The sequence below is a fragment of the Ahaetulla prasina genome, chromosome 4, assembly GCF_028640845.1.
Source record: "Ahaetulla prasina isolate Xishuangbanna chromosome 4, ASM2864084v1, whole genome shotgun sequence".
NCBI classification, from domain to species: Eukaryota; Metazoa; Chordata; class Lepidosauria; order Squamata; family Colubridae; genus Ahaetulla; species Ahaetulla prasina.
Genome location: NC_080542.1, coordinates 22,779,397 through 22,803,898, shown reverse-complemented (window position 1 = coordinate 22,803,898; position 24,502 = coordinate 22,779,397). Strand labels below are relative to the sequence as shown.

General features: G+C 42.5%; 1 protein-coding gene across 1 annotated transcript; it reads left to right on the top strand.

Moving 5' to 3' along the window:
* The first annotated feature begins 254 nt into the window (after positions 1-254).
* LOC131198074 (myocardin-like) lies at positions 255-22,449 on the top strand. The gene is made up of 7 exons (XM_058182585.1): positions 255-514; positions 1,822-1,939; positions 15,294-15,359; positions 16,611-16,669; positions 18,737-18,812; positions 21,161-21,310; positions 22,433-22,449. Exons 2-7 carry the CDS (start codon positions 1,885-1,887, stop codon positions 22,447-22,449), a joined length of 423 nt encoding a protein of 140 aa, XP_058038568.1. The 5' UTR covers positions 255-514; positions 1,822-1,884.
* Positions 22,450-24,502: the final 2,053 nt, after the last annotated feature.

Genomic DNA, 24,502 nt, shown 5'->3' with positions numbered 1-24,502 from the left:
TGCGTCCTATTCCGCGGGGCTCCCCTCGGGCCAGCTCTGGCCGCGGAGCCTACGCAGAGAGCGGCCAGGGCAGCTTCGGGAAGCGGCGGGGCTCCTCGGGCCCAGCGAAGGACGAGGGCGACTCGGAGGAGGAGGAGGAAAGGGGGCCGTCCCGCTGAGCCAGCAGCGCGTTCCGGGTGTCGAGTGTCGCGGCAGGTGGCACCGGCGGGGAGGGGCGGAGGCGCGGGGCCATCTCAGCTGCCCGGGGCCGGGGAGGGGGGCTCGGTGGCGTCCGTCCGACCCCGGGCACAGGGGGCACCCGGGGGTGGGAGCAGAGCGCTCGGGCCAGCTTCTCTCCGCGCCGCCGGGCACGCCGGGCGCTGCCAGCCTCACCTGTCCAGCGAGCAGAGGCAGGAGCGCGCTCGTCCCCTCCTCCCGCCACCGACCGACCCGCCCAGAGAAGCCGTCGGGGCGCCCCTTGAGCCAGCGGCAGCCACAGGAGAAGGAGGCCCGCGCTCTCTCGTCGATCATTCCGGTGAGCCGGGGCGCTTTCTCAGGCAGGGGCTGAGGCAGGAGGGACGGGGGTGGGAGCGCCCGGCGGGCTCTCCTTCGGATCTCTAAATCCCCGCCGGCCTCTCCCGAAAGCCAGCGGAGATGCTGCCAGGCGGCCAAAGCCGGCAGAGTCGTCGCTTCCCATTAAGCTTCCCATCAGAAGCTCACCCGGTGGAGCCCACATCCCGCTAAGCTTCCACCGGGGCGGGTAGAAACTCACTCGGTGGAGCTCATCTACTAAGCTTCCCCCAGGGCGGGCAGGAACTCACCAGGTAAAGCCCATATCCTGCTAAGTTTCCACCAGGGCAGGCAGGAACTTACTGGGTGAAGCCCACTACTTTCGTTTGCCATTCCTCCCGCCCCCCACTTTTTATCTGAACCCCTCTTCTTGCCACTTCTTCCCTTGTTTTGCCCAGTGAAACCAATAATTAAGGGAAATGTATGGGGGGGGGCTCTGATACCCCAAAGCTGAAAAAAAAAAAAGGTGGTGAGTGAAAACTGATGATTCATCTGATGGGGTAAATCTTGTATCATTCTTTTGATGTAGCTCCTTCCATGAGGGGGGGGAAGGGATGGGGGTGTGCCAGGCCATTGGCCCCAATGCCATCTCTTAAATGAGGCCTTACTCCACCTGCTGCTTTTCTGCCAGTTGCGCAGCTGCTCAGTTGTGGTTTTGTCCTTGCCCCCACTGCCGCCACCGTATCCTTATAGCAACCTTTGCTTCTTTACCATTGCATTTGTAAGGGGACGTTTCTGATTCTTTCCGCTGACGTTGTTGGATCTGCACAACAATCTCAAGAGGTAGGCAACCAACTGAAAATATTTCTACAGCAGGTCTCAATTCAACATTTTTAGGGCAATTGAGAATAATAATCATAAAATTTTTTAAAATTCGGAGTTCTTTCTTGGACTTCCAGGTTTATGGATATTTAAATGTCCATCACCCATTCTAAATCCAAATAATCTGCCCAACAATAAAAATTACAGGTTCATGATCTCTGCAAAAAAAGAACCTACTGAAATCTCTGAGGAGATTAATAACTCATTGTCATTTTTTTTCTTTTAGATGATTCTCCTCCTCTTCTTCCTTTACCTCTTGTCTTCTTCTTCTTGTTCCTCCTCCTCCTCCTCTTCTTCTTCTTCTTCTTCTTCTTCTTCTTCTTCTTCTTCTTCTTCTTCTTCTTCTTCTTTTCTTTTTTTCTCCTCCTCCTTCTCCTCCTCCTCCTCCTCCACCTTCTCCACCTTCTACTGCTACCATCTTCTCACCTTCTTTTTCTTTTCCCCTGCCAGTGTTGCCAAACATCAGTGAGACTTACTTCACGTTGGAATCTGTAGCTCCAAAAGCAGCCAAAGATGACGCTTCTGGCATCTGAACAATCCATGCTCATTCGAAGAAGATTTCGTTCTGGTACGTAGGACCAGCATTGGTGTGTCATTTGAAAAGACAGGAAACATTTTGTACTTTTGGGTTGGTGGCCCAGCTACCCTAATCCCTTCCCTAATAGGACCCCCAGGCCTTTTTTCATTCTTTGCATCTTCATGTCATCAGATAATGAAACTATGCTTTTGTCTGACTTTTGGAGTTTGCTTGTCTTTATGCCTTCCTTACATTCAGAGGATTTGGGGTCACAATGTCCCTAGTATTTGAGCCTTAGTTTTACTTTTCCCCTTCCCCAGGCGTCTCCTGTTCTGTATGAGAACAATTTAGCCCAGCTTCCTCAACCTGATAAGGTGGGGGTCTGCAGGAAGAGCAAATGATATCATCAACATCCTAATATCATCACAATAATGCTGCAAACCATATATTCTCCAAATGGACTGGTGATCCACTTCCCAGAATTCCCAACTAACACACAGTGGCTACTGTAAATCCAACTATTGATGGCTGATTGATTTAAATCAACATTGCTCAACCTTGCAACCTTAAGATGTGTGGATTTCATCTGCCAGCATACTGGCTGGGAAATTCTGGGAGTTGAAGTCCGCACATCTTAAAGTTGACAGAGTTGAGAAACACTGACTTAAACCCTTGTACCTATGCAAGATACAAGAAAAGCAGTGTAAGTCAGACTCCCTCTATTAGTTCTTTTGCCTGCTGTTTTCTTTGTTGTTTCCTGCTGCTTTTATGTTGCAAAATTTATGTTATAAATATACTTTATATTTTATTACACTGGGAAATGCACTGTAAAACTCAGTAGCAAAAGGTCAGAGGACCAATTTGTGGCATCTCCAGGTAAGGCTGGATGGAGTTCTGTCCCAAATTTTGCAAAGTTGCAATTCCAGTCTGGATGAAAAAAATAGATCTAAAAAGGTCAGTGGTTTCATCTGACCTAAAGCAGCTTCTTAATGATTTAAAATCTCCATCCTCCAACACTTAATTAGAGCCAACTTTTGCCTTGTAGCATATTTAGAAGTATTCTAATAAGTGAAGAGTAATATGTTCATACAATTTAACCATTCTATGGGTGACAAGATTAGGATCTTCCAACAGAATTCCAATATAATGCCTGTGTTGTAATGTTGCTATAGGAACACTGTAGAAAAGTCAGTGGTTGTAAGAGAGAAGCCAAGAACCAGAACTTCCATGTTAACCACCAATAACCAGTGAGTTTCTCTAAACCCATGAAGTGAAGGGAAAATAATCTATTAAAATATGGGAAGGATGGGAAGAGGAGAAGTGATGGGTTTAAACTGCTTTCATTTAATAAATAACTATAATAGGAAATCAAATGCCAATAAAATGTAGTCAAGTGTTTAATATGACTTCAGCTAGTTTGCAATAAAGATTGTTATTGAACTTCACCCTGATAAATGTGTGAGAGATTTTGGCTGAGTTTGATTCTAGCAGCCCTGCAAAGTTAAGCATTGAAGATTTGCAGTCGTATCCAAGTCTGGGGATCCTTGACAGTAGTGATGGTTATGTTCTTGATCCAAAGGTACCCCAACCCACTCATCCACCACCATGCACATACATATACATAAGCCATATATTATTATGGATTTATGCACGTTCATGTTTCAATTAAAAAGTCAAAATGACATCTCAGAAACAATCCAGGAATCAAGACTGCACATGTCCTTCCCTGGTTGATTACTTGTAATATGGCACAGAGCAAAAGGTACTAGAAAATGGTAGTTCACTTCTGTCAGTCAGTTGCCTACTTAAAGCACAGGCTAGCCTTAAATTTGAATACATTGATAGTATAACTACACCTCTGCTTATTCCCTGTGTTAGGACCCTCTTCCATCATGAGTTAAGCCAAGTTGAGCCATCATGAGTCGCATTTGATGAAAATGGGGGTGGAGAAAGAAAAAGAGAGCAATCCATGTATTTATGGATTGCCCATAAGAGACCTTTGAATGTGGAGGGTGTAGGGGAGGCTGGGAAAGGGAAAGGAAAAAGACCCACCACCTTTCATTTTCAAAGATCTCACCTCTAATAATTGCTCTACAACAGTGTTTTTCAATCTTGGCCACTTTAAAATGTGTGGTCTTTAACTCCCAGCCTTCCCCAACCAGCATGCTGGCTGGGGGATGCTGGGAATTGAAGTCTGCACATCTTAAAATGGCCAGGTTTTGAAAAATACAGGTTTCGAGTATAATTTGGCAGTTGGCACCTGGTATGCCTCCAGCAGAATAGGACTCTGCCTTGGTTCTCAAACATAAGAATTTCTTTCAGTTCTCACTATTTTTTTAAAAAAAATATTCACAATGACTTTTTAAGCCCCCACTTTACTAGCTGTAATGGAACGCATAGGTGACCTTGAGAAAAGGGGAGAAAGAGATAGGAAACAATCAGAGAAGAAGGGAAGGAGCCCACCTTCACTAAATGGCCAAATGAATGAAACTAAGGAAGGAGAACCCGCCCTAATGAGCATGCAGTTAAATGGAATTTTTACTTTCAGATTTGCAAGAGTCTGTTAATAGAATCTTACAATAAAATAGATTTAAGTCATTTAATCGTGATTCCTATCTGGTTTACCTGGGAGGTCTGACTTTCCTGTTGGGTTGGCCAATCTCTACTGATAAGAAATATGATGCCACCAAGAGCAGGGTTTCTGCGTAAACAGCTGGATGGTCTTCATTGATGGTGCCCACTCTGCTGTTTAGAAGAGCTGTGAAGATTTAACTCTTCACCCAGGTCTTCAGTGAGCGAGACTGGCACCCTTTACTTTTCTATCATTAGGTTTTATTGATTTTATTTTTATTGTAATTTCTTGGATTGTTATGAGCTACCTAGGGTCGACAGCATATCTGTGTAATAAATTATTATTCCTAACACCATCACTTTTCTTTTTGAGCCTTCAAGTCAGTAGTAACTCTTGGTGTCCCCTCAGTTTTCTTGGCAAGATTTTCAGAAGTAGTTTGTCCTTGCCTGCTTCCTACAGCTGAGAGAGAATGACTGGTTCAAGGTTACCCAGATGGTTTTGTACCTAAAGTAGGACTAGAAATAATGGTCTCTAATTTCTAGCCTGGTACCTTAACCATTACAATTTAGATGGCCTGTTGTAGAATTACACTGTCCCTCCCTATAGTAATGACCAGAACATGTACAACAGTAATAAATCAGATAGGAGTAGCAAAATTAAAGGATTAAGAATTAATTAAAATCCCTTAATTAAGAATTAAGTGATATAACCAGCAGATCATTCAGTATAGGACATACCGTACAGACAGTCCTCAGTTTACGTCTGTAATTGGGACTGGAAATCCAGTCATAAGTCATTATGGTGGCACCCCACAAGCCACCCCACAAGATCAGGAATAATTTTCTGGCCTTTTCGCAGCAGTCATTAAGCAAATACCATGGTCATCAAGCAAACCCATTCATTTGAACGGATGTTTTTAGTCAAAATTTGACACACACCCCCAAAAAGTGCCAGAAACTGGCAAAAAAACATGGTGAATCACGGTTACATGACTATGGAATACCATAGCAGATGGTAAAGCTGACTTGCCTGATATATGGTCACGTGACCATGGAGGGGGCATCATGTCTATTTACCACAGCAAATGGTGCTCTAAGGGCCATTAAGGGCCATTTCATGATGGTCATACCTTCACACAATCTAAAACAACTGGGTCATACATTGAGGTCATACCTTTAATTAGGATAATCAAGTATTCCAGGCGCGCAATAAAACCAAAGAAGCAGAACATACACATTTAAACCAATATAATATCATTCTAGTTGCAAGAAACCTTAGTTTTATGGTCCAGTGCTGTTCATGAATGATACCTGATCTCTTGCGATCATTGTCTTTAGGCCCAAAGTCCTAAAAACTCAACTTGCTTCTGGATATTTCTTACTTACTGTAAAGTAGCAATGTATTGAATTTTGTGTGCCTCCCCATTTATGGCAAAGTATTCTTCAGAATTATTCCATACATTTTATTTTTACGGTATTGCCAGAGCTTCTGACATGTCTCCATGAAAATATGTTGTTTAAATGCAAAGTCAGGCCACTTGCCAGCTTTCAGGTACTCTGAATTATAAAACTTAATGGCACTATAGGATTATCCCAATAGAAAAGAACAGATTAGAGCACATGCCCTCCAGCAACCCACATTCAGATAAGGAATGATCAACACCAGACAAACCATCAGGCAAAAAACAACACTCCAATCAAGGAACCACCAAGGAAGAAACCACATACCCACCAAAACTGGCAGTTTTCAATTGTACAGGATTATTCTACTTCCAGAATCCTAGAAACACACGTACAGCTAATTTTGATGCAAACATTTGTTTATGCTGATCCGCTGACTGATTTTTAAGAAGCTAGATGATAGCTCCTCTAAATTTTCTTCCATGGTTTGACAAAGGTTGTGAAAATGAGAATGTCGGGTGCAATTGAATGCTTCTTTGGTCAGATACCTGGAACTCTGCAATTAATAGGTGCACCTGTGTCCTATATGAAGGGGCTCTCATACTGCATATTCTGTGGGTATCACCCACCACCCCAGCCCTTACAGCCTCTGGTCTGGGAATCAGGGGCATCTTGTATTTCCATCCTTTTAAATAAATAGCTAGTGGCGTCACCCCAGCTGTTGCTGACAACAGGAGAAATGCCAGCCAAGCAGGGGGCACAGGAATAGAAACGCTTAGAGCAATCCCACCCTCCAGAGATATGACGTGCCTGCTCTTGGAGGATGGGCAATGGGAGCTCACCTATCTCACCCACCCCTGCGGTATTTTTCCTTTGCCCAAGGACTACCCTTGCCAGGACAGGGAGCCATTGTCCCCAGAAGGACGGTACAGTATGGGGATTTCAACGCACAGAACGACTTTTCAAAAGAAGAGTTCTCAAATGCCTTTTGATTTCATACCTAGCGAGTTGAGTTCAGGTTTCCATGCCAGGTCAGTCATTGAATTTCTGAAAGATTGCCAACCAGAATGTGGAGCAGCAGCATTCTGTTGCACCAACGGGTAAGACTAGCCTCAATGGGTAGAGTGAGACATGCAGGGAAGCAGATGTTGGCTAACCTTTAGGAAAAGCTCTATTCCATAATAGAACAGACTTTCTTCAGGAGGTAGAAGTTTCCTACTCTGGAGCTAGTTCAGCAGAAAGTGGATGCCTCTGGCCATAATGCCTTGGCAACCACTTCCCAGTAGCAAGCAAGAGTTAGTTTAGGTCATCTTAAAGATCATCTGAACCTGTATTTCCCAACCTCGGCGGGGAGGGGAGGCATTTTAAGATGTGTCTGAGTTTCAATTCCAGAATTCTCCAGCCAGCTATGGAAGCTGGAGAATTCTGGGAGTTGGTTTGCACATCTTAAAAGTTCCCAAGGTTGGGAAATATTGGTTTAGGTGATCTCCAAGATGCTTTCCATCTGAATTTGCCTTCTAGTGATCTCTGTGCCAGAACCATGATAAGCAAAAAAGGCCATTGTTTTCCTTCCTGAGTTTAGAACAACCCATAGCCTTTTCTTTCCAGGGTCAGAGTTCAAATCAGCTGCCCCAAGAAACTGAAGACAGCTAAGGAGATATTTGAAATAGAAATGACAGTCATGATTCTGTCTTCATAGTTGATTATAGGAATTGCAATTCTGTACCTATACTGTATTAAGAATTCTGGCTGAAATTCCAACTTAATCTCTGGAGGCTGAAATCTCAAAAGGATTTGGATTAGAGAAATGCCAAATGCTTCATGTCGTCTTGATCCATCAATGGTGTTGTGTTGTGAGGAGCAGAATGTGGTTTTTGAGCTAGAGTTAATTCCAGTGTCCTCCCATGGAAGATGCCTAGAAGTCTTACAAGTGTCCTCACTTCAGCTCCCTTTCCTAAATTAGCAGCATTTGCATGTACTGTTATAGCAATCTTCATCTAGCATTATTTAATCCTTGTATATTTAATTATTCTTGTATTTATAATTTTTTTTAAAATATATTTTTATTTTTATTACATTGTAAGTGGTCAGGGTCACATTGGACAGCGAGATGAATGGAATATAAATTTAATAAATAAAATTGCCTTTTTGAAAAAAAAATATAACATTGGCTTGTGAAATAATATAAGCACTGTTGTATATATTTGTGGAACTGGTAGGATTGTGGATTTTTCCTGATTTTTCATTCATTTGATATTTGCCTAAGGATATTTGGGTCATGTGGAAAACCTACATGTTAAGAAGTATATGCTGCTGTAGTGTATGTTGAGAAACACAGGTCTTCTCTTATTGGTAGTGGATAAAAGAGATAAATGCAGAAAGAACAAGAAATATGCAAAATTTGCTCTAGTGGTTTTTATTGCTACACTCAGCTTTTCCGTGCCTGTTCCCAATGTAAGTGCAAACCAACAATACACCATTCCATTCTATCTTAAGCAAGTGATTTTCAGCAGAGACTAAAAAGTTGTGTCATTGGATCATCTCCACACATTTTAGGTATGCCAAGGAGATGCACTTGATCCCTGGAATTCAATCTGTAAGGTGGGAAGTCCATCTGTTGTCTTTGAGATGCACCATATGGCTGGCCCGTCCATGCAGGTGTCTTAAATGATCTCGCCATTGCCCCCTTAGGCTGACATATTTCTTTTCTTGGGAATGACCATAAGGAACAATTTTGTGCATTCATTATTCATCAGCTCTTTTACATGAACCAAGCTTAACTCGTTACCAAACTCAATTGCCCATCTAATCCTCTACAGCAGGGGTGTCCAACTTGGCAACTTTAAGACTTGTGGACTTCAACTGGTTGGCTGAGGAATTCTGGGAGTTGAAGTCCACAAAACCTAAGGTTGAATACCCCTGCTCTGTACTATAGTATAGACCATGGGTGTCAAATTCGCTGCATCATGTTGCTGTCACGTGACATTTTATAACGTTTTCCCATTTGCTGAGCTGGGGTGGGCGTGGCCTGTATTGTGATACATTCTTCCTAAGGGCCAGAAGTTTGACATCCTAGGTATAGACTATATGAGCAGAATTTACTGTGCAATTCTAAAACTCTCCTCTAGTTTTTCATTAGAAGGGTCATTCTCAAGCAATCATGCATTTATTTTGTAAAAACTGGAGAGGGGGGTTGATGCTGCAGACTCAGCTCTATAAGGTTCATTCAATTGTAGTAATTTTTTAGCCAAAGCACATTATTATAATTCTTACTTTCTTCAATACTGATTTTAATCTAATCATCTGGTAGCACTTTGAGATTTTCCATTTCAATTCCATTTTCTGGGTGTGCCTGAAAGAGAGTGTGTATGTGTGTATGTGTGACACACCTGTGTCCTTTTTTTGCCTAAGCTGTTGCATTTTTCCTTTCTAGCTATATCAGTGACCAATGTTACATCCTTGATGGCATTTGCCAGTATTCCAACCAGTCTTATTTTATTTAATGACAACAATTCTAGAACCCAAAGAAATAGTTTCTAAGGAACTGTGTTGCTTTATCATCCAAACTTTATCTGTTTAAAACAATTCTATATCTGTTTCCTTGCTTTTAAAATAAGGAAACAGTTCATGGTAAAATTCTAGCAATCGATGGAGTAGTTTTTAAGGATCACAAACCCAGGTGTAATCATAATACTAACAGTAATTGGAGTTGGAATGTACCTTGGAGGTCACCTAGTCTAACCCCTCATATAGCTTACAATGTCCAATAGCATGCTTGCTATATTACAGTTTTTCTTGATTTCTTAAAGAAGGGTTCCTGCTTCCAACTTTGGACATCTTGTTTCCCAAGATTGGCCATTTCCTGGTATGCAGACTTCAATTCCCAGAATTTCAAAGCCAGCACAGCCATTGCTGAGAATTTGGGGAGTCCACTCGCCTTTAATTTGCCAAGGTTGGGAAATTTTAGGCAAGTTAAGAGGTTTTAACAGAATAACAGAACAATCCAATCTCTTCTTAAAAATCTCCAGTGTTGGAGCATTCACAAGTTCTGAAGGCAAGTCATTTCACTGATTAATTGTTCTAACGGTCAAGAAATTTCTCCTTAGTTCTAGGTTGGTTCCCTCCTTGATTAGTTTCCACCGACTGCTTCTTGTCCTGACTTCAGGTGCTTTGGAGAGTAGGTTGACCCCCTCTTCTTTGTGGCAGTTCCTGAGATATTGGAACACTGCTATCGTATCACCCCAGTCCTTCTTTTCATTAAACTAGTCATACCCAATTCTTGCAACCATTCATATGTTTTAGCCTCCAATCCCTCAATCATCTTTGCTGCTCTTCTCTGCACTCTTTCTAGACTCTAGAGTCTCAAAATCTTTTTTAAATTGCAACGACCAAAACTGTAATATTCCAGATGTGGTCTTACCAAAGTGGTATTAACACCTCATGTTCTGGATTCTGTCCCCCTGTTAATGCAGCCTAGGACTGAATTAGCTTTTTTGGCAGCTGCAGCACCTAGTGATTGTCCGCTAGGATTCTAAGATCCCTTTCACAATTGGTACTATTGAGCCAGATACCACCTATTCTATATCTTAGTTTTTCAGCATTTAGTTTTTCTTGTCTAAAACCTTACTTTTCTCACCATTGAATTTCATTTTGTCAGATAGAACCCAGTGTTCAAGTCTTTCAAGATCCTTTTGTATCTTGAGCCCATTTTCTGGAGTAATGGTTATTCCTGCTAGCTTGATGTCATCTGCAAATCTGATGAGTTCCTCTTCTATTTAAATCATTGATGAAGATATTGAAGAGTACTGGGGCTAAGACAGAGTCTTGGGGTTTCCCATCGCATACTTCCCACCAAATAGATGCAATTCCATTAAGGACCACACATTGAGTGTCGATTGGTCAGCCAGTTACAAATCCATTTGGTGGTGAGGCTATCTAACTCACCTTTTTTTTTAAGTAGTAGGTTGTGGTCTACTTATCAAATGCCTTACTGAAGTACAAACAAATTGTATGTTATATAACTGGTCCATTAATTTTGTCACTTTGTCAAAAATGCAATAAGATTTGTCTGGCATGATCTTTTTTTGACAAATTAATGTTGGCTTTTGGTTAGGACTTTGTTTGCCTCTAGGTGTTCATTGTTTGATTATCTTTTCCAGAATCTTCCCAGACATTGATGTCAGACTGATAGGTCTGTAGTTTCCTGGTTCCATTGTTTTTCCCTTTTTTGAAGATGAGAACTGCATCAGTCCTTTTCCAGTCCTCTGATCATTCCTTGGTGCGCCAGGATCTTTGGAAGATGTGGTTCAGTGGTTCTGAGATCACTGGGATCATTTTGAATCCATATTATAGAAAGCTAAACTGATAGTTGCAGACAACACTGAATTCAATGGATCCATTTGTAGTGTCACTGTTCGCCCATCATCAAATAGCAGCTTTGCCTGTTCTCTTTTACCAAATCCACATTCTGCATTGTTCATATTTATTCTCCGACCTGTTCTCTCCCTTTTTGTCTTTTAGAAGGGTCAACCACAGTAGTGGGATTCAAATCCCATTGCTACCAGTTCGCTTGTGGGCGCAAGCTTGCATGCGCATGCAGCATGCACAGAGAGGTCCGGGTGGGTGAGGGAGCCTCCCGCCGCTACCAGTTGGCCTGATCTGGGATGAAGCGGTAGCAACCCACCACTGGTCAACTACATAAGTCCAAAAAAGTTAAAATGGCAATCTGGACTGCATGATTGAACTTATGATGCCCACAAAAAGAGAGGCCCCTTGTTCACATAGCCTGTATCTCCACCTTCACTTTTACTGTGGCACAGTAGATATAAATAAAAAATTACAAAGAAAAAACAAGCAACATCCCATATTTCAGGTAATGTGCTATGTAATAATAACAATAACAACAACAACAGAGTTGGAAGGGACCTTGGAAGCCTTCTAGTCCAACCCCCTGCCCAGGCAGGAGACCCTACACCATTTCAGACAAATGGTTATCCAACATTTTCTTAAAAATTTCCAGTGTTGGAGCATTCACAACTTCTGCAGGCAAATTGTTCCACTGATTAATTGTTCTGTCAGGATATTTCTCCTTAGTTCTAAGTTGCTTCTCTCCTTGATTAGTTTCCACCCATTGCTTCTTGTTCTACCCTCAGGTGCTTTGGAGAATAATTTGACTCCCTCTTCTTTGTGGCAACCCCTGAGATATTGGAACACTGCTATCATGTCTTCCCTAGTCCTTCTTTTCATTAAATTAGACATACCCAGTTCCTGCATCCGTTCTTCATATGTTTTAGCCTCCAGTCCCCTAATCATTTTTGTTGCTCTTCTCTGCACTACTAGAGTCTCAATATCTTTTTTATTTGTGGCGACCAAAACTGAATGCAATATTCCAAGTGTGGCCTTACCAAGGCATTATAAAGTGGTATTAACACTTCACGTGAACTTGATTCTATCCCTGTTTATGCAGCCCAGAACTGTGTTGGCTTTTTTGGCAGCTGCTGCACACTGCTGGCTCATATCTAAATGGTTGTCCACTAGGACTCCAAGATCCTTCTCACAGGTACTACTATTGAGCAAGGTACCACATACAGTATACGGTACCTGTGCATTTCAGGTTTTTTGGCCTAAATGTAGAACCTTACTTTTTTCACTGTTGAATTTCATTTTGTTAGATAGCGCCCAATGTTCAAGTCTGTCAAGATCTTTCTGTAACTTGAGCCTATCTTCTGGAGTGTTGGCTATTCCTGCCAGCTTGGTGTCATCTGCAAATTTGATGAGTTCCCCATCTATCCCCTCGTCCAAGTCATTGATGAAGATGTTGAAGAGTACTGGGCCTAAAACAGAGCCTTGGGGTACTCCACTGCATACTTCCCTCCATGTAGATGTAGCTCCATTGAGGACTACACATTGAGTGCAGTTGGTCAGCCAGTTACGAATCCATCTGGTGGTGGTGCTGCCTAACCCACATTTTTCTACTTTATCAAGTAGTAGGTTATGGTCTACTTTATCAAATGCTTTACTGAAGTCCAAGTAAATTATATCGACAGCATTCCTCTGGTCCACCAATTTTGTCACTTTTTCTTCTTAGTTTGTGGTTTGAGAGCAAGAGGTACAAGAGATGACAGAAAACCAAAAGTTATGAATGCTAATACTTTTATTATGAATTTACAGTAATAGAATCTTATATGTCTCGATATGCTTTCCCCCTCCCTTTTTAGTCTTCATGAAAATTAGGGAGGGTTAGTTTTCTCAAATTACATTTCTGACTGATACTCAAATTTCTCTTATTTGTCTGTTGTCTTCTTTGTGCCTCTTCCTCCTAGTCCTTAAGGTTATTCCTATTTCCTGTTTAGAGGAAGGGACTGTCTTCCTTAGTAAACCTAGTCATTCTATGGGATTTTTGGGGTGTGATGATTGGGTAGTGCTCAAATCAAAATAGACCTGATAGAAGAAAGAGGAAATTGTGAAATGTGAACTTTTGAGGTATAAGGGAAAGGACCGGTTTGAGAAAGGCTCAGAGCCTAGTCTAATATTTTAATTAGGTATATACTTATGACTAAGCAGGGAGGCCTACTAGGCTCAAAATGGGGCACGTTTTTGCTCCCAGGAGGCTGCAGGGAAGCTTACTAGGCCCAAAACTGGGGGGTTGGGAGGAGCGGTGCCCCCTCCCCTGCAACCCATTTTTGCTTCTGGGGGGGCGTGCAGGAGGCTGAGTGCTGCCTATCACACCCCCTGGCCATGCCCCCCCCATGGCGTGCCCACCCAGCCAATCATTAGGGCAGAGAACCGGTTGTTAAATTATTTGAATCCCACCACTGTGAGATAGCCTGGACCTAGAATGAGCGCCTGATCTAAAATCATCCAGGAAGCTTCTATGACTGAAAGGGGACTAGATCCTGCCTTTCCCTGCTCTTGATCCTGTATCTTGACCACTACAGCACACTGACCTCTCCCTTCTAGCCTAGAAAATACTTTCATCTGTCTAGTAAGCAGAGTTCGGAATGCATTTAACTAGGCCCAGACTGAGTAGAATCAAGTGATAAACCATTTCAAGTTATTTAAGAAAAGTCAATTGCTTAAGTGTTAATCAAGGGCTGTGCTTTCCTATATCTACCCCATGTTCCCTGGACATAAAGAGATACAGGGGGTGGGGGAAGAAAGGAGTGTCTAACCAGAACAAGGCTTAAGGGAACAACAAGGCAAATGCTGTGGATCCCGTCGAGTTCTCATAGACTTCTCTGAATTGGTTAAATTTGAAAAGAGCATAAGGAAAAGACAGCTGCAATTAGAAGGGCATTTGCCCTGTGGTAGAGAATCAGTGGAAACCAGGGCAACGAAGATCTGTACGATTATGGGGCCCAGTTTAACCTTTCTGTGTTAAACTGCAGATCTCCATTGTCCTTGTCCTCCCACATGCCCTATTTAATGCTTAGCGCTAGCAGAAGCATTACCATGGAAGATTTATATCAGAGGAACATGGTGCAAGCAAAACAGGGCCTCTAGAGTATTATTTCCCACCCACCTCCATCCCTGCCAGGGTCGAAGTCTCTCTGCTGGCTGGCAGATGGATGCCTCAATTACATCTTCGCCCCACTTGGACAGCTGTCGAAGGAAATTAAATACGGCTCTCATCGTGAACTTGTTTCCACTCGCTTCTTTTGATTTGTCTGTTTAATTTTTGCTTTTAAAATATTAAGTAGTGCTGAGTAACCTCACTTCAGCTCCATTTAGAAGGGGATTATTAGAAGCCTGCCATGTGAGCCTTGGGGAGGGGAAAAATTGCCTCCCACCTTGTTAGCTTGATGCATGCATCTTGAAGGTGCTGTGCCCGGGCACCTTTGCATAATATCTCTAGCTTTTGCCCTGGAGGGAAGTCACAACGGCCCAATTGAATTGCATTCAGCATAATTTATTTAAAAGAATCTTCTCTGCCAGCCATACTCTTATAAGGCAGCAGATGTGGGGAGAAGGCTGAATACATGTATGCACAATAGCAGAAAAATCTCTGTTTTATATTCTAAGCAGAACTTTGGGGGAAAATAATCCTCAATTTAGTAACGCAGCTGAATATTCGCCAGGAGAAATAGCTTGTTCTTTTAAAGCAGGTGTGTCCAACCTTGGCAACTTAAAGACCTCTGGACTTAAATTCCCAGAATTCCCTAGCCTGCCACAAGTCTTAAAGTTGCCAAAGTTGGACCCTCTTGCTTTAAACACTGCCAATATAATTTATAACACTCATTGACACATTGTGTTATCATCACTAATCTTGAATCTGCTGTTGTGGGGGCTTGTGGCACTGTTGCTGTGTGGTTTTGTAGGGTGATTTTTCAGCGAGTTTGATTTTAGAATGTGCATTTCACTTTATGCTTCCATGTGCCCCTTGGCTGATGTAACCCATCATTCTCATGATGCGTTCCTTGTGGCCTCTCTGCAGTGCTCCAAATGCGAATGCAGCATCGGCGGTCCCAAGAACAGCTCTCTGAACGACACTTAATTCCAGGTGAGTCTCGTAAAAAGCCAAGAGAATCAGATGGCAAGCAAGATGCGGGAGGAGAGGAGTGGATGCCTGGGAAAAGAGTTGGCACCAACATCAGAATATTAATGGAGAAAGCTTTCCTGCCATAAAGGGAAAGCTGCACTCTTTGAATTTCTGTACACTGTATGTAGTCCTTTACTTATGACTGATCACTTAGTGAGTATTCAAAGTTATGTACCTGGGGGCTACTTAGGACCAGTGTTTGAAGTTACAACAGCCAGGCCCACCTTCCTGGATCAAATGACTGAATTCCAGGCACTCTGCTTCTAGACTGCACTTAAAATCATTTACAACCTTCAACAATTATGTGATCATGTTTTACATTGTTTTGCTGAAAATTGTACTTACTTCCAATTTTTGACAAAACTGCATCTATAGTGAACTATTGATTTGCTTAACGATCATGGCATTTGCTTAGCAACTGCTACAAAAAAGGTTGCAAAATCAGGTCAATCACATGATCAATCTGTTTTACAACCATCACAAATTACAGCCATAATGGGCAATCAGTAACACCACTGCTTGAATTCCTTGATTTCTGGGGGACACCCAGACTTCAGTTAACCAAATCAGGAGAAAAGCTACAATTCAACATTTGCTTTGATTTCTACAATGGAAACACCAAAGTGTATCTCTCCTACCAAGAGCCATAACAGCAACTTGATCCAAAATGGCTAACAGCATAAATACTAAATGGATGGAAGCAGGTGTGATTCTACTTACTCTTACTACTGGTTTACATCATGCCTGCGAAGTTTTGATGATGTTTGGTCAATGGTGGAGCCTCCCGCCAGTTTTACTACCGGTTCTATAGAACTGGTCCGAACCGGGGGCAACCCACCACTAGATGGAAGGGTCTCCTTTTTGGCATGCATAATGAGGAAGAGTTGTTTTTTTTTACAAATGACGTTTTAAAAGAGAATCCCCAAAATTATCATTTCTGTGTCAGATAGTAGATTTTGTAATCAAGTGGAATAAAATACCAAGCCTAAACAACATAGCAAGTTCAAACAATTCCATAGTTAAGCATACAAAAGTGGATTGGCTGAAAACATGTCAAAAGATTCACCTAGGGGTTGTGTCCAGGTCTCTCCATTTTCTAGAAGGTTTGGGTTACCCCTATATATGCTCCTAAACTAGGGGGAAGCGTAGTGATGGTTGGCAGAACGCTTCTGCTAGGGCTCGTCTGATATTTTTTCCTTTTTACCCCCCTAGGGCTCAGCAAATCCCTCCCAACTTTCTCGCAGCCTAGTGGGACACAAGGGCAGACCAGAGTGAGTATAAATGGGATTTGAGAATTTTAGCAGCATGAAACAATCACAGGGGTTGTTAGCATGGTATTTGGACAGTCCACTTTCAAGAGTTAGGCTGGCTGTCAGTAAGAATGGCAGCTAAGTAAAGATCCATGTTCTGCATCATCCATCATCCACAACTGCTGACTTGTCTCAAAATGTATATAAGAAGCTCTGTCCCCTTTCCCACCAAAGTAGTGAACTGGATAGGACAGGCAGGCAGAAACTAATATATACTGATTTAGGCCATTGACCCATCCTGCTAAATATGTTTATTTTCCACTTTTCCAATAGAATGCTTTCCAAATGCAATGAATATGCATTCACAATTTCCACTTAACATGGAACAAGCTGAAGCTTCCAAAGGAAGATGATTGTCCTGTAGTATCACTACTCTAAATTGCTATTGTGATCAACAGTGCATTTCCAAAGCTTAGGACAGAGGGAGGTTGTGTATGGTATCTATGGACTGGAAATACATGTACTCTCCTATATCCAAAACTTATCTCATTAAGTTTCCAGATGTGTTTCTACCATCTATGATATTAGAATTGAACACCAAGGGTAATCTAAATCTCCTCCTTTAAAAAAAAAATCAGTGACATCATATTTAAAATCCTACACAGAATCCCATCAATTCTACTTCTAAAATAGATAGCTATAGAAATAAATTAGACCCCTTGAAATTTCTGATGGAGCTACGTGACTGGCATATTCATTCATAACATGGCTTACTGAAATGGGATATGCTTGTCTAAACATGGTTAGCACTCTGTTGGGGAGACCTTATACTTGACTTTCTCATTCTCTTCTCTTGATTGTCCTAGTACAGCGGTTCTCAACCTGTGGGTTGGGACCCCGTTGGGGGTCGAATGATGATTTGCCAGGGGTCGCCTAAGACCATTGGAAATATACTTGCAAGTCAAAGAATACTTGCAAGTCAAAGAATCGTGCTCCAATGGTTGACTCCACAAGCCAGCTGCAGGCTCTTAAATCGCTAGCCGAATTCGGCTTCAGGCTCGATGAATTAAAAAAGAGAGAAATCTTTGCTCTGATGCCTCCCTCTCAAGCCAGCTGCAATCACTCCCAATCACTAGCCTAATCTGGCTTCAGGCACGATAAATTTAATAGGGGAGGAGTCTCCACTTTAATGCCTCCGTCCTCAAGGCAATTGCAAGCAGTTCAGATCGCTAGCCAATACGGCTTCAGGCACGATAAATTCAAAACGAAAATAATTTTATGGTTGGGGTCACCACATCATGGGGAATTGTATTAAAGGGGTCGCCACATCGTGGGGAATTGTATTAAAGGGGTCGCAGCACTATAAAGGTTGAGAACCACTGTCCTAGTACAATGTTTCCAAGCCTTTGCAGTTTCCAAATGCTGAGGCTTCTATTCCCACAATTCTCCAGCTAGCATTATTATTAAAGAGACTTCTGAGAGTTTATATCTATAGATTTGCAAGTTTCCCAAGGTTGGGAGTGTATTGTAGAGTGTCAACAATAGGCACAATGAACCCTTCAGGTTAAACAATTGTTTCAACTCAAAATTCCATGATTGATTGAGATATATTACAGAGAGACTGAAGAAGCAGTTCTAGTGATGACTAGACAATCCCATGAGCTCTTGGATCATCATTTCAGATATATTTCCTTACCCGATCCATAACACCTTCAATGGCAAAGCTTTTAATGTTCTGGAAATATTCTTTAAAAATCAGGGAAATATTCAGACATGTATCTGCCTTGAGAGAGCCCATGTTGAACAATATAGCACAATCAAACACCTGGAGATGACCACAGGAAGTATTTTATGATGTTTATATTATGTCATAAAATGTTTTATAAAATTTGGTAAATTTTAATTCTACGGGAATCATAGAGTCTGGATTTTGTAAATTAGCCCATTTAAATACCTTGGTTCAAAAATTGTTGCCTTACAATGCACTGTTTTACTTGATTAATGTTTACAGGCAAGAGAGTTTTAATAATATATAAATTGTCTGGGCATATTGGCTATGTTATGATGTTTTTCCTTTGCTTCTCTCAGGCCAATGAGACTGCCAAGCTCAAGGTTTCATCCCGGCCTCACAAGACCAGCTCTGCTAAGGGCCAGATGGCTGAAGGTAAGGGAAAAACACAGTTTCTGTCCAGATTGCAAATAATTCTGTCAATCCCACATCATAATCTGAAAATCAAGATGTTGGGTTTGTATAACATACTAGACAAGGCTCAACATGGGTTGAGTACAGTGGTGGGATCCAAGTAATTTAACAACCGGTTTTCTACCCTAATGATTTCTTCCAACAACCAGCTCACCAAACTGCTCAGAAAGTTAACAACCGGTTCTCCCGAAGTGGTGCGAACTGGCTGAATCCCACCACTGGTTGAGTAGTCTGTGGAATTGTATTGTGGGAATGCCACCATTATCTTTGCATGTTGTATGACTCAGGCCAGCACATTAAGCCACGATACCAGTGGTGGGTTTCAAATTTTTTTACTACTGGTTCTGTGGGTGTGGCTTGGTGGGCATGGGATGGCATGGTGGGTGTGGTTTGGTGGGTGTGGCAGGGGAAGGTTACTGCAAAATCCCCATTTCCTCCCAATCAACTGGGACTCAGGAAGCAGAGAATAGATGGGGGTGGGGCCAGTCGGAATTTTTACTATCAGTTCTCCGAACTACTCAAAATTTCCGCTACCAGTTCTCCAGAACTGGTCAGAACCTGCTGAAACCCCTGTGCACAATACTGGGTTTTTTAGGCTCAATATATTATGTGAGCACGACTGTCAATACAGAGTAACCTGTTTTTCATCTACTTATCTTCAAAATCCTGCCAGATCCTTCTTTAACAAAAATCTATTTCCAGGAGGGAATCGTGTTTTTGACCTCTCAAATTTCTCCATAGTTCTAAACAGGACATTTATGTTTGATTAGCAAGTAGGGGGATAAAAATTATGACACTCTTGTACCAAATTTTGAGATGCACTAGCAACATTTATAAAATTCGGGGGTGGACAACTTCCTTTCATAAAAGTACTTTCCTACTTTATTTCTGTTTGCAAGCCCTTTTTGCAATTAGTGATTGGGGTGGGGATAGGGTCTTATTGTCCCAATCCCCTTTGTTTCCAAGAAAGAATTTTTTTTATAGTGCCCCATCTTTCCAGCTTCCACTTGCTGCGCTGCTGAATATCACAACTCTGGGAAGCGCTTAGGCAGCGAGAACAATTCTCAGCACAGCCCTGATCAAATAAATACATGCACAATTATAAATAAATAACAGGGGGAGAAATTTAAAATGAGTTTTGTTCTTAAATTTTGTAGGAAAAAAAAACTTCTTCTTCCACCAGTTTTCTCTATACTCTCTTCCAAAGACTGCAGGTGTTACTCCTTCAAAGAATGAGATTAAGATGATGAGAAGGAACTTTAGACTCAGAATTATGTTTCCCACTCCTGACTCCCTAATGGTGACAATGAAAAGAGTTCCCATTGTCCAGGCTCAGCGATATATTCTGATATCAGGAATCCTTCTTTCCTCAAGAGGGAAAAAATGCTCTGCCTTAAGGGGTGGATGACAGGTGCTATAAGTGCCTCTTTCTCCCTGCTGAAGCCCTGCCTGTTCACTCTCCATCACTTTCTAATTTGAACTACCTTAGATGTCTGGAAGTCAGTTAGGGGGAAATTAACTCACTTTTCTGCAAAAACAAGTTCCCCCCCACCCAGTTCCTAATTTAAAGCAAAATCCGGATTTAGGCCATGAATGCTCACTTTGAGCCAGCTTTTTTTGCAGGCCACCTGGTTATTATTGAGGGGGAAAATTGGAGAAGAAACTGCTTTGTGCACAATCTTTAATTCCTAAATGAGAGACAGGATAGAACATCCACCCAGCAAGCCCATCAGTGTTTCTAGCTACAGGTAGCTCTCGACTTATGACTACAATTGAGCCCAAAATTTCTGTTGCTAAGCAAGGCAATTGTTAAGTGAGTTGGGCATTCTACGACTCTTGTTGCCACAGTCGTTAAGTGAATTGCTGCAGTTGTTAAGTAAATCATGCAGTTATTAAGCAAATCTAGCTTCCCCTATTAACGTCACTTGTCAGAACCAATTGGAAAGGTCTCAAATGACAATCTGACACAAAACTCTGGGATGCCGCAACTGTCGTAAAGACATGTTAGGTGCCAATGCTCAAATTTTGATCTTGTGACTGGAAATGTAGGGACAGTCGTGAAAGTAAGTCACTTTTTTCACTTCCATTGTAACTTTGGTCACTAAATGAATGGTTATAAGTCGAGGACTATTTGTACTCTAAAAAATCCCCAAGGGATGATAAAATCCTTTGTAACTATTAGTGACCATCTTGTTTTGGATGCAGGCTTCTACATGAGGTAAAATTCCCCTCTGATCTAGCCATGTTGTTCTGATTTTATTTCATCTGCTTTCCATGAACACTGAATTCCTTCTGGTCCTCCATTTCAGTGTCTCGAGGGGACCGTTCCGAGTTGCAGGAAAAGAAGGCTCGCTTGGCCGAAGACTTGAGCGAGAAGATTTTGCATCGTCCTGGGCCGCTTGAGTTGGTGAAGAAAAACATTCTCCCCTTGGATCCGGGTATCACACATGTGGTGGCAGGTAATGACATTGCTAATAGTGCTTCAGAAGGGGGAGAGAACACAGCCTCATGCAAGCTTCATTCTTTCAGAGCTACTCCTGATTGTATGGGAAAAAGTATATTTAAAAGAGTGGGTGCAATGCAATGGTGAAATCCACTTACCTTCGCTACCGGTTCAGGGACAAGAGTGCGCAGGAACCTTCTGCGCATGCACAGAGGGTAAAAAATGGGACATAATGGCGTGCTGGCAGGTGGGTGGAGCCTCCTGCCACCAGCGCCACCAGTTCGTGTGAGCCATATAGATCCAGCTGGATTTCACTGCTGGTATAGTGGTATGAGATGATTGGAATTGTAATCTTGTGATTGAATATAGCTTCCAATGTACCCACCATTCATTTAGCAACTGTTTGAAGTTGGAACAACAATGAAAAAAGATATTTATGACTAATCCTTGCACTTACAACTCATAGCATCCCTAGGATCATGTGATCAAAATTTAGGTGGTTGGCAACTAGCATGTATTTACAAGAGTTGTACCATCCCAGAATCATGGGATCACCATTCGTGACCTTCCCAGCTGGCTTACAACAATCAAAAACAATCAAGGAAGCTGAATTTGTTTAACAACTACATGATTCACTTTAAAACTTAACAACCATGGCAAAAAAATAATAATCATAAAATTGGGCGCAATTCACTTAACAATTGCGTTGTATAGCAATAGAAATTCAGGTCCCAATTGTGGTCGTAAATCAAGGATTTCTTTTACTATGTCCCAGAATGAGTTTTGATAACTGTGAGATCTCCAAGAACAGAAACTGATTAGACATTTATGAGGTAGATGAATCGATCATCAAACTCAATATAAAATAATTTTGTAGATAATAAAGGAACAGGATAGCATTTTCTTTTCACCCTACTGTGAGTCCCAAGTAACTCATCCTGACTTTCTACCTCTTTTTCCCAAGCAAGACATTTATTCAATGCTAAGATATACATTAAGAAAATGTTCTAATGCTGTTGTAACTTCAAATGGTCATTAAATGAATGGTTATAAGTCGAGGACTATTTGTACTCTAAAAATCCCCAAGGGATGATAAAATCCTTTGTAACTATTAGTGACCATCTTGTTTTGGATGCAGGCTTCTACATGAGGTAAAATTCTCTGATCTAGCCATGTTGTTCTGATTTTATTTCATCTGCTTTCCATGAACACTGAATTCCTTCTGGTCCTCCATTTCAGTGTCTCGAGGGGACCGTTCCGAGTTGCAGGAAAAGAAGGCTCGCTTGGCCGAAGACTTGAGCGAGAAGATTTTGCATCGTCCTGGGCCGCTTGAGTTGGTGAAGAAAAACATTCTCCCCTTGGATCCGGGTATCACACATGTGGTGGCAGGTAATGACATTGCTAATAGTGCTTCAGAAGGGGGAGAGAACACAGCCTCATGCAAGCTTCATTCTTTCAGAGCTACTCCTGATTGTATGGGAAAAAGTATATTTAAAAGAGTGGGTGCAATGCAATGGTGAAATCCACTTACCTTCGCTACCGGTTCAGGGACAAGAGTGCGCAGGAACCTTCTGTGCATGCACAGAGCGTCCATGATGACATCTGGGTGGATAGGCAGAGCCTCCCACCGCTGCCACTACTGGTTTGCCCGATCCGGGGTGAACCAGTAGAAACCCATCACTAGCCAGAATGATGCCTTTATGGGACCCCAACTTCTATCATCCATGCTGTCTGTGGCTAATAGAATTAAGAATCCATATTGTGTCTTACTCCATAAAACCTGAACCCCCAAGTTTAAAATTCTTGTCCAGGAAGAAGAATTTATGTTGTTGGAACAGAATCTATTTTGGATCTTGAAGCAATGTAACAGAATTTGGCCATAGCCAAGAAAATAGAGTTGAATTGATCAGCTAGCAATACTTGAAGATAAAAATGACTAGCATATCCTGGGATGTCCATTAAAAGGGGTGCACTATAACTATTTCTAATATCGTTCAGCTTCGGGATGGTCTGGACCAAGATTGCAGTGATACGGGCGAGATGCGTGAGGGCGGTCTTGGTGACATTGTGTGGGATGAGTTTGACCCTGTGGCTCCCGAGGACATGGACAGGTTGTTGGGTAGGTTGAATGCCACCACGTGTTTACTGGACCCGTGCCCTCTTGGCTGGTGCTGGCCACCGAGAGGTGACACGAGGCTGGCTCCAGGCGATTACGACCGCTTCTTTGGTGGAGGGTGTCTTCCGCCGCCTTGAAAGAGGCGGTGGTGAGGCCCTCTCAAGAAGCCGCCCTGACCCGCTGTTTTAGGTAATTATCGTCTGTCTCCAACCTTCGCTTCACGGCGAAGGTTGTAGAGAGTATGGTGGCATATCAATTTCCTTGCACCTGGATGAACGGCTGTCTCTAGAAGACCATTTGACGGCCGCTCCAGGAGAGCGTTCTACCAGGTTCGCCTGGTACGCCAGTTGCGCCTTTCTGGACCGGGATGCCCTATGCACGGTCACCACGCACTCGTGACGCCTCGCCTGGATTACTGCAATGCTCTCTACATGGGGCTCCCTTGAAGGGCATCCGAGGCTACAGTTAGTCCAGAATGCGGCTGCTGGTGATAGATGGAGCCCTCGTGGCTCCCGTGATAACACCCATCCTGCGAGGCTGCACTGGCTACCTGTGGCTTTCCGGTGCGCTTCAAGGTTTTGGTAACCACCTTTAAAGCGCCCATGGCATTGGGCCGGGCTACTTACGGGACCGCCTACTGCTACCGAATATCTCTCACCGACCCGTGCGCCTCACAGAGAGGGTCTCTCAGGGTGCCGCCGGCGCTGCAATGTCGCCTGGCGACGCCCAGGGAAGGGCCTTCTGTGGGGCCCCACCCTCTGAATGAACTACCCCGGACTTCGCCAGCTTTCCGACCTCGGACCTTCCGCTGGCTTAAAACGATTTATTTAATTGTGCAGGGCTGAGCTAGATTTTAAATTATTGGTTTTAAATTGGGTTTTATTGTTTCTTTTACTATGTCCCAGAATGAGTTTTGATAACTGTGAGATCTCCAAGAACAGAAACTGATTAGACATTTATGAGGTAGATGAATCGATCATCAAACTCAATATAAAATAATTTTGTAGATAATAAAGGAACAGGTAGCATTTTCTTTTCACCCTACTGTGAGTCCCAAGTAACTCATCCTGACTTTCTACCTCTTTTTTTCCC

Bases quoted from the DNA above. Each gene is read 5' to 3' on its own strand.
- LOC131198074 (XM_058182585.1), top strand. From the start codon at position 1,885: ATGACGCTTCTGGCATCTGAACAATCCATGCTCATTCGAAGAAGATTT. The intron at 15,360-16,610 runs GTGAGTCTCGTA...TTACCCCCCTAG, and splicing joins TGAACGACACTTAATTCCAG to GGCTCAGCAAATCCCTCCCA. The intron at 16,670-18,736 runs GTGAGTATAAAT...TGCTTCTCTCAG, and splicing joins GGACACAAGGGCAGACCAGA to GCCAATGAGACTGCCAAGCT.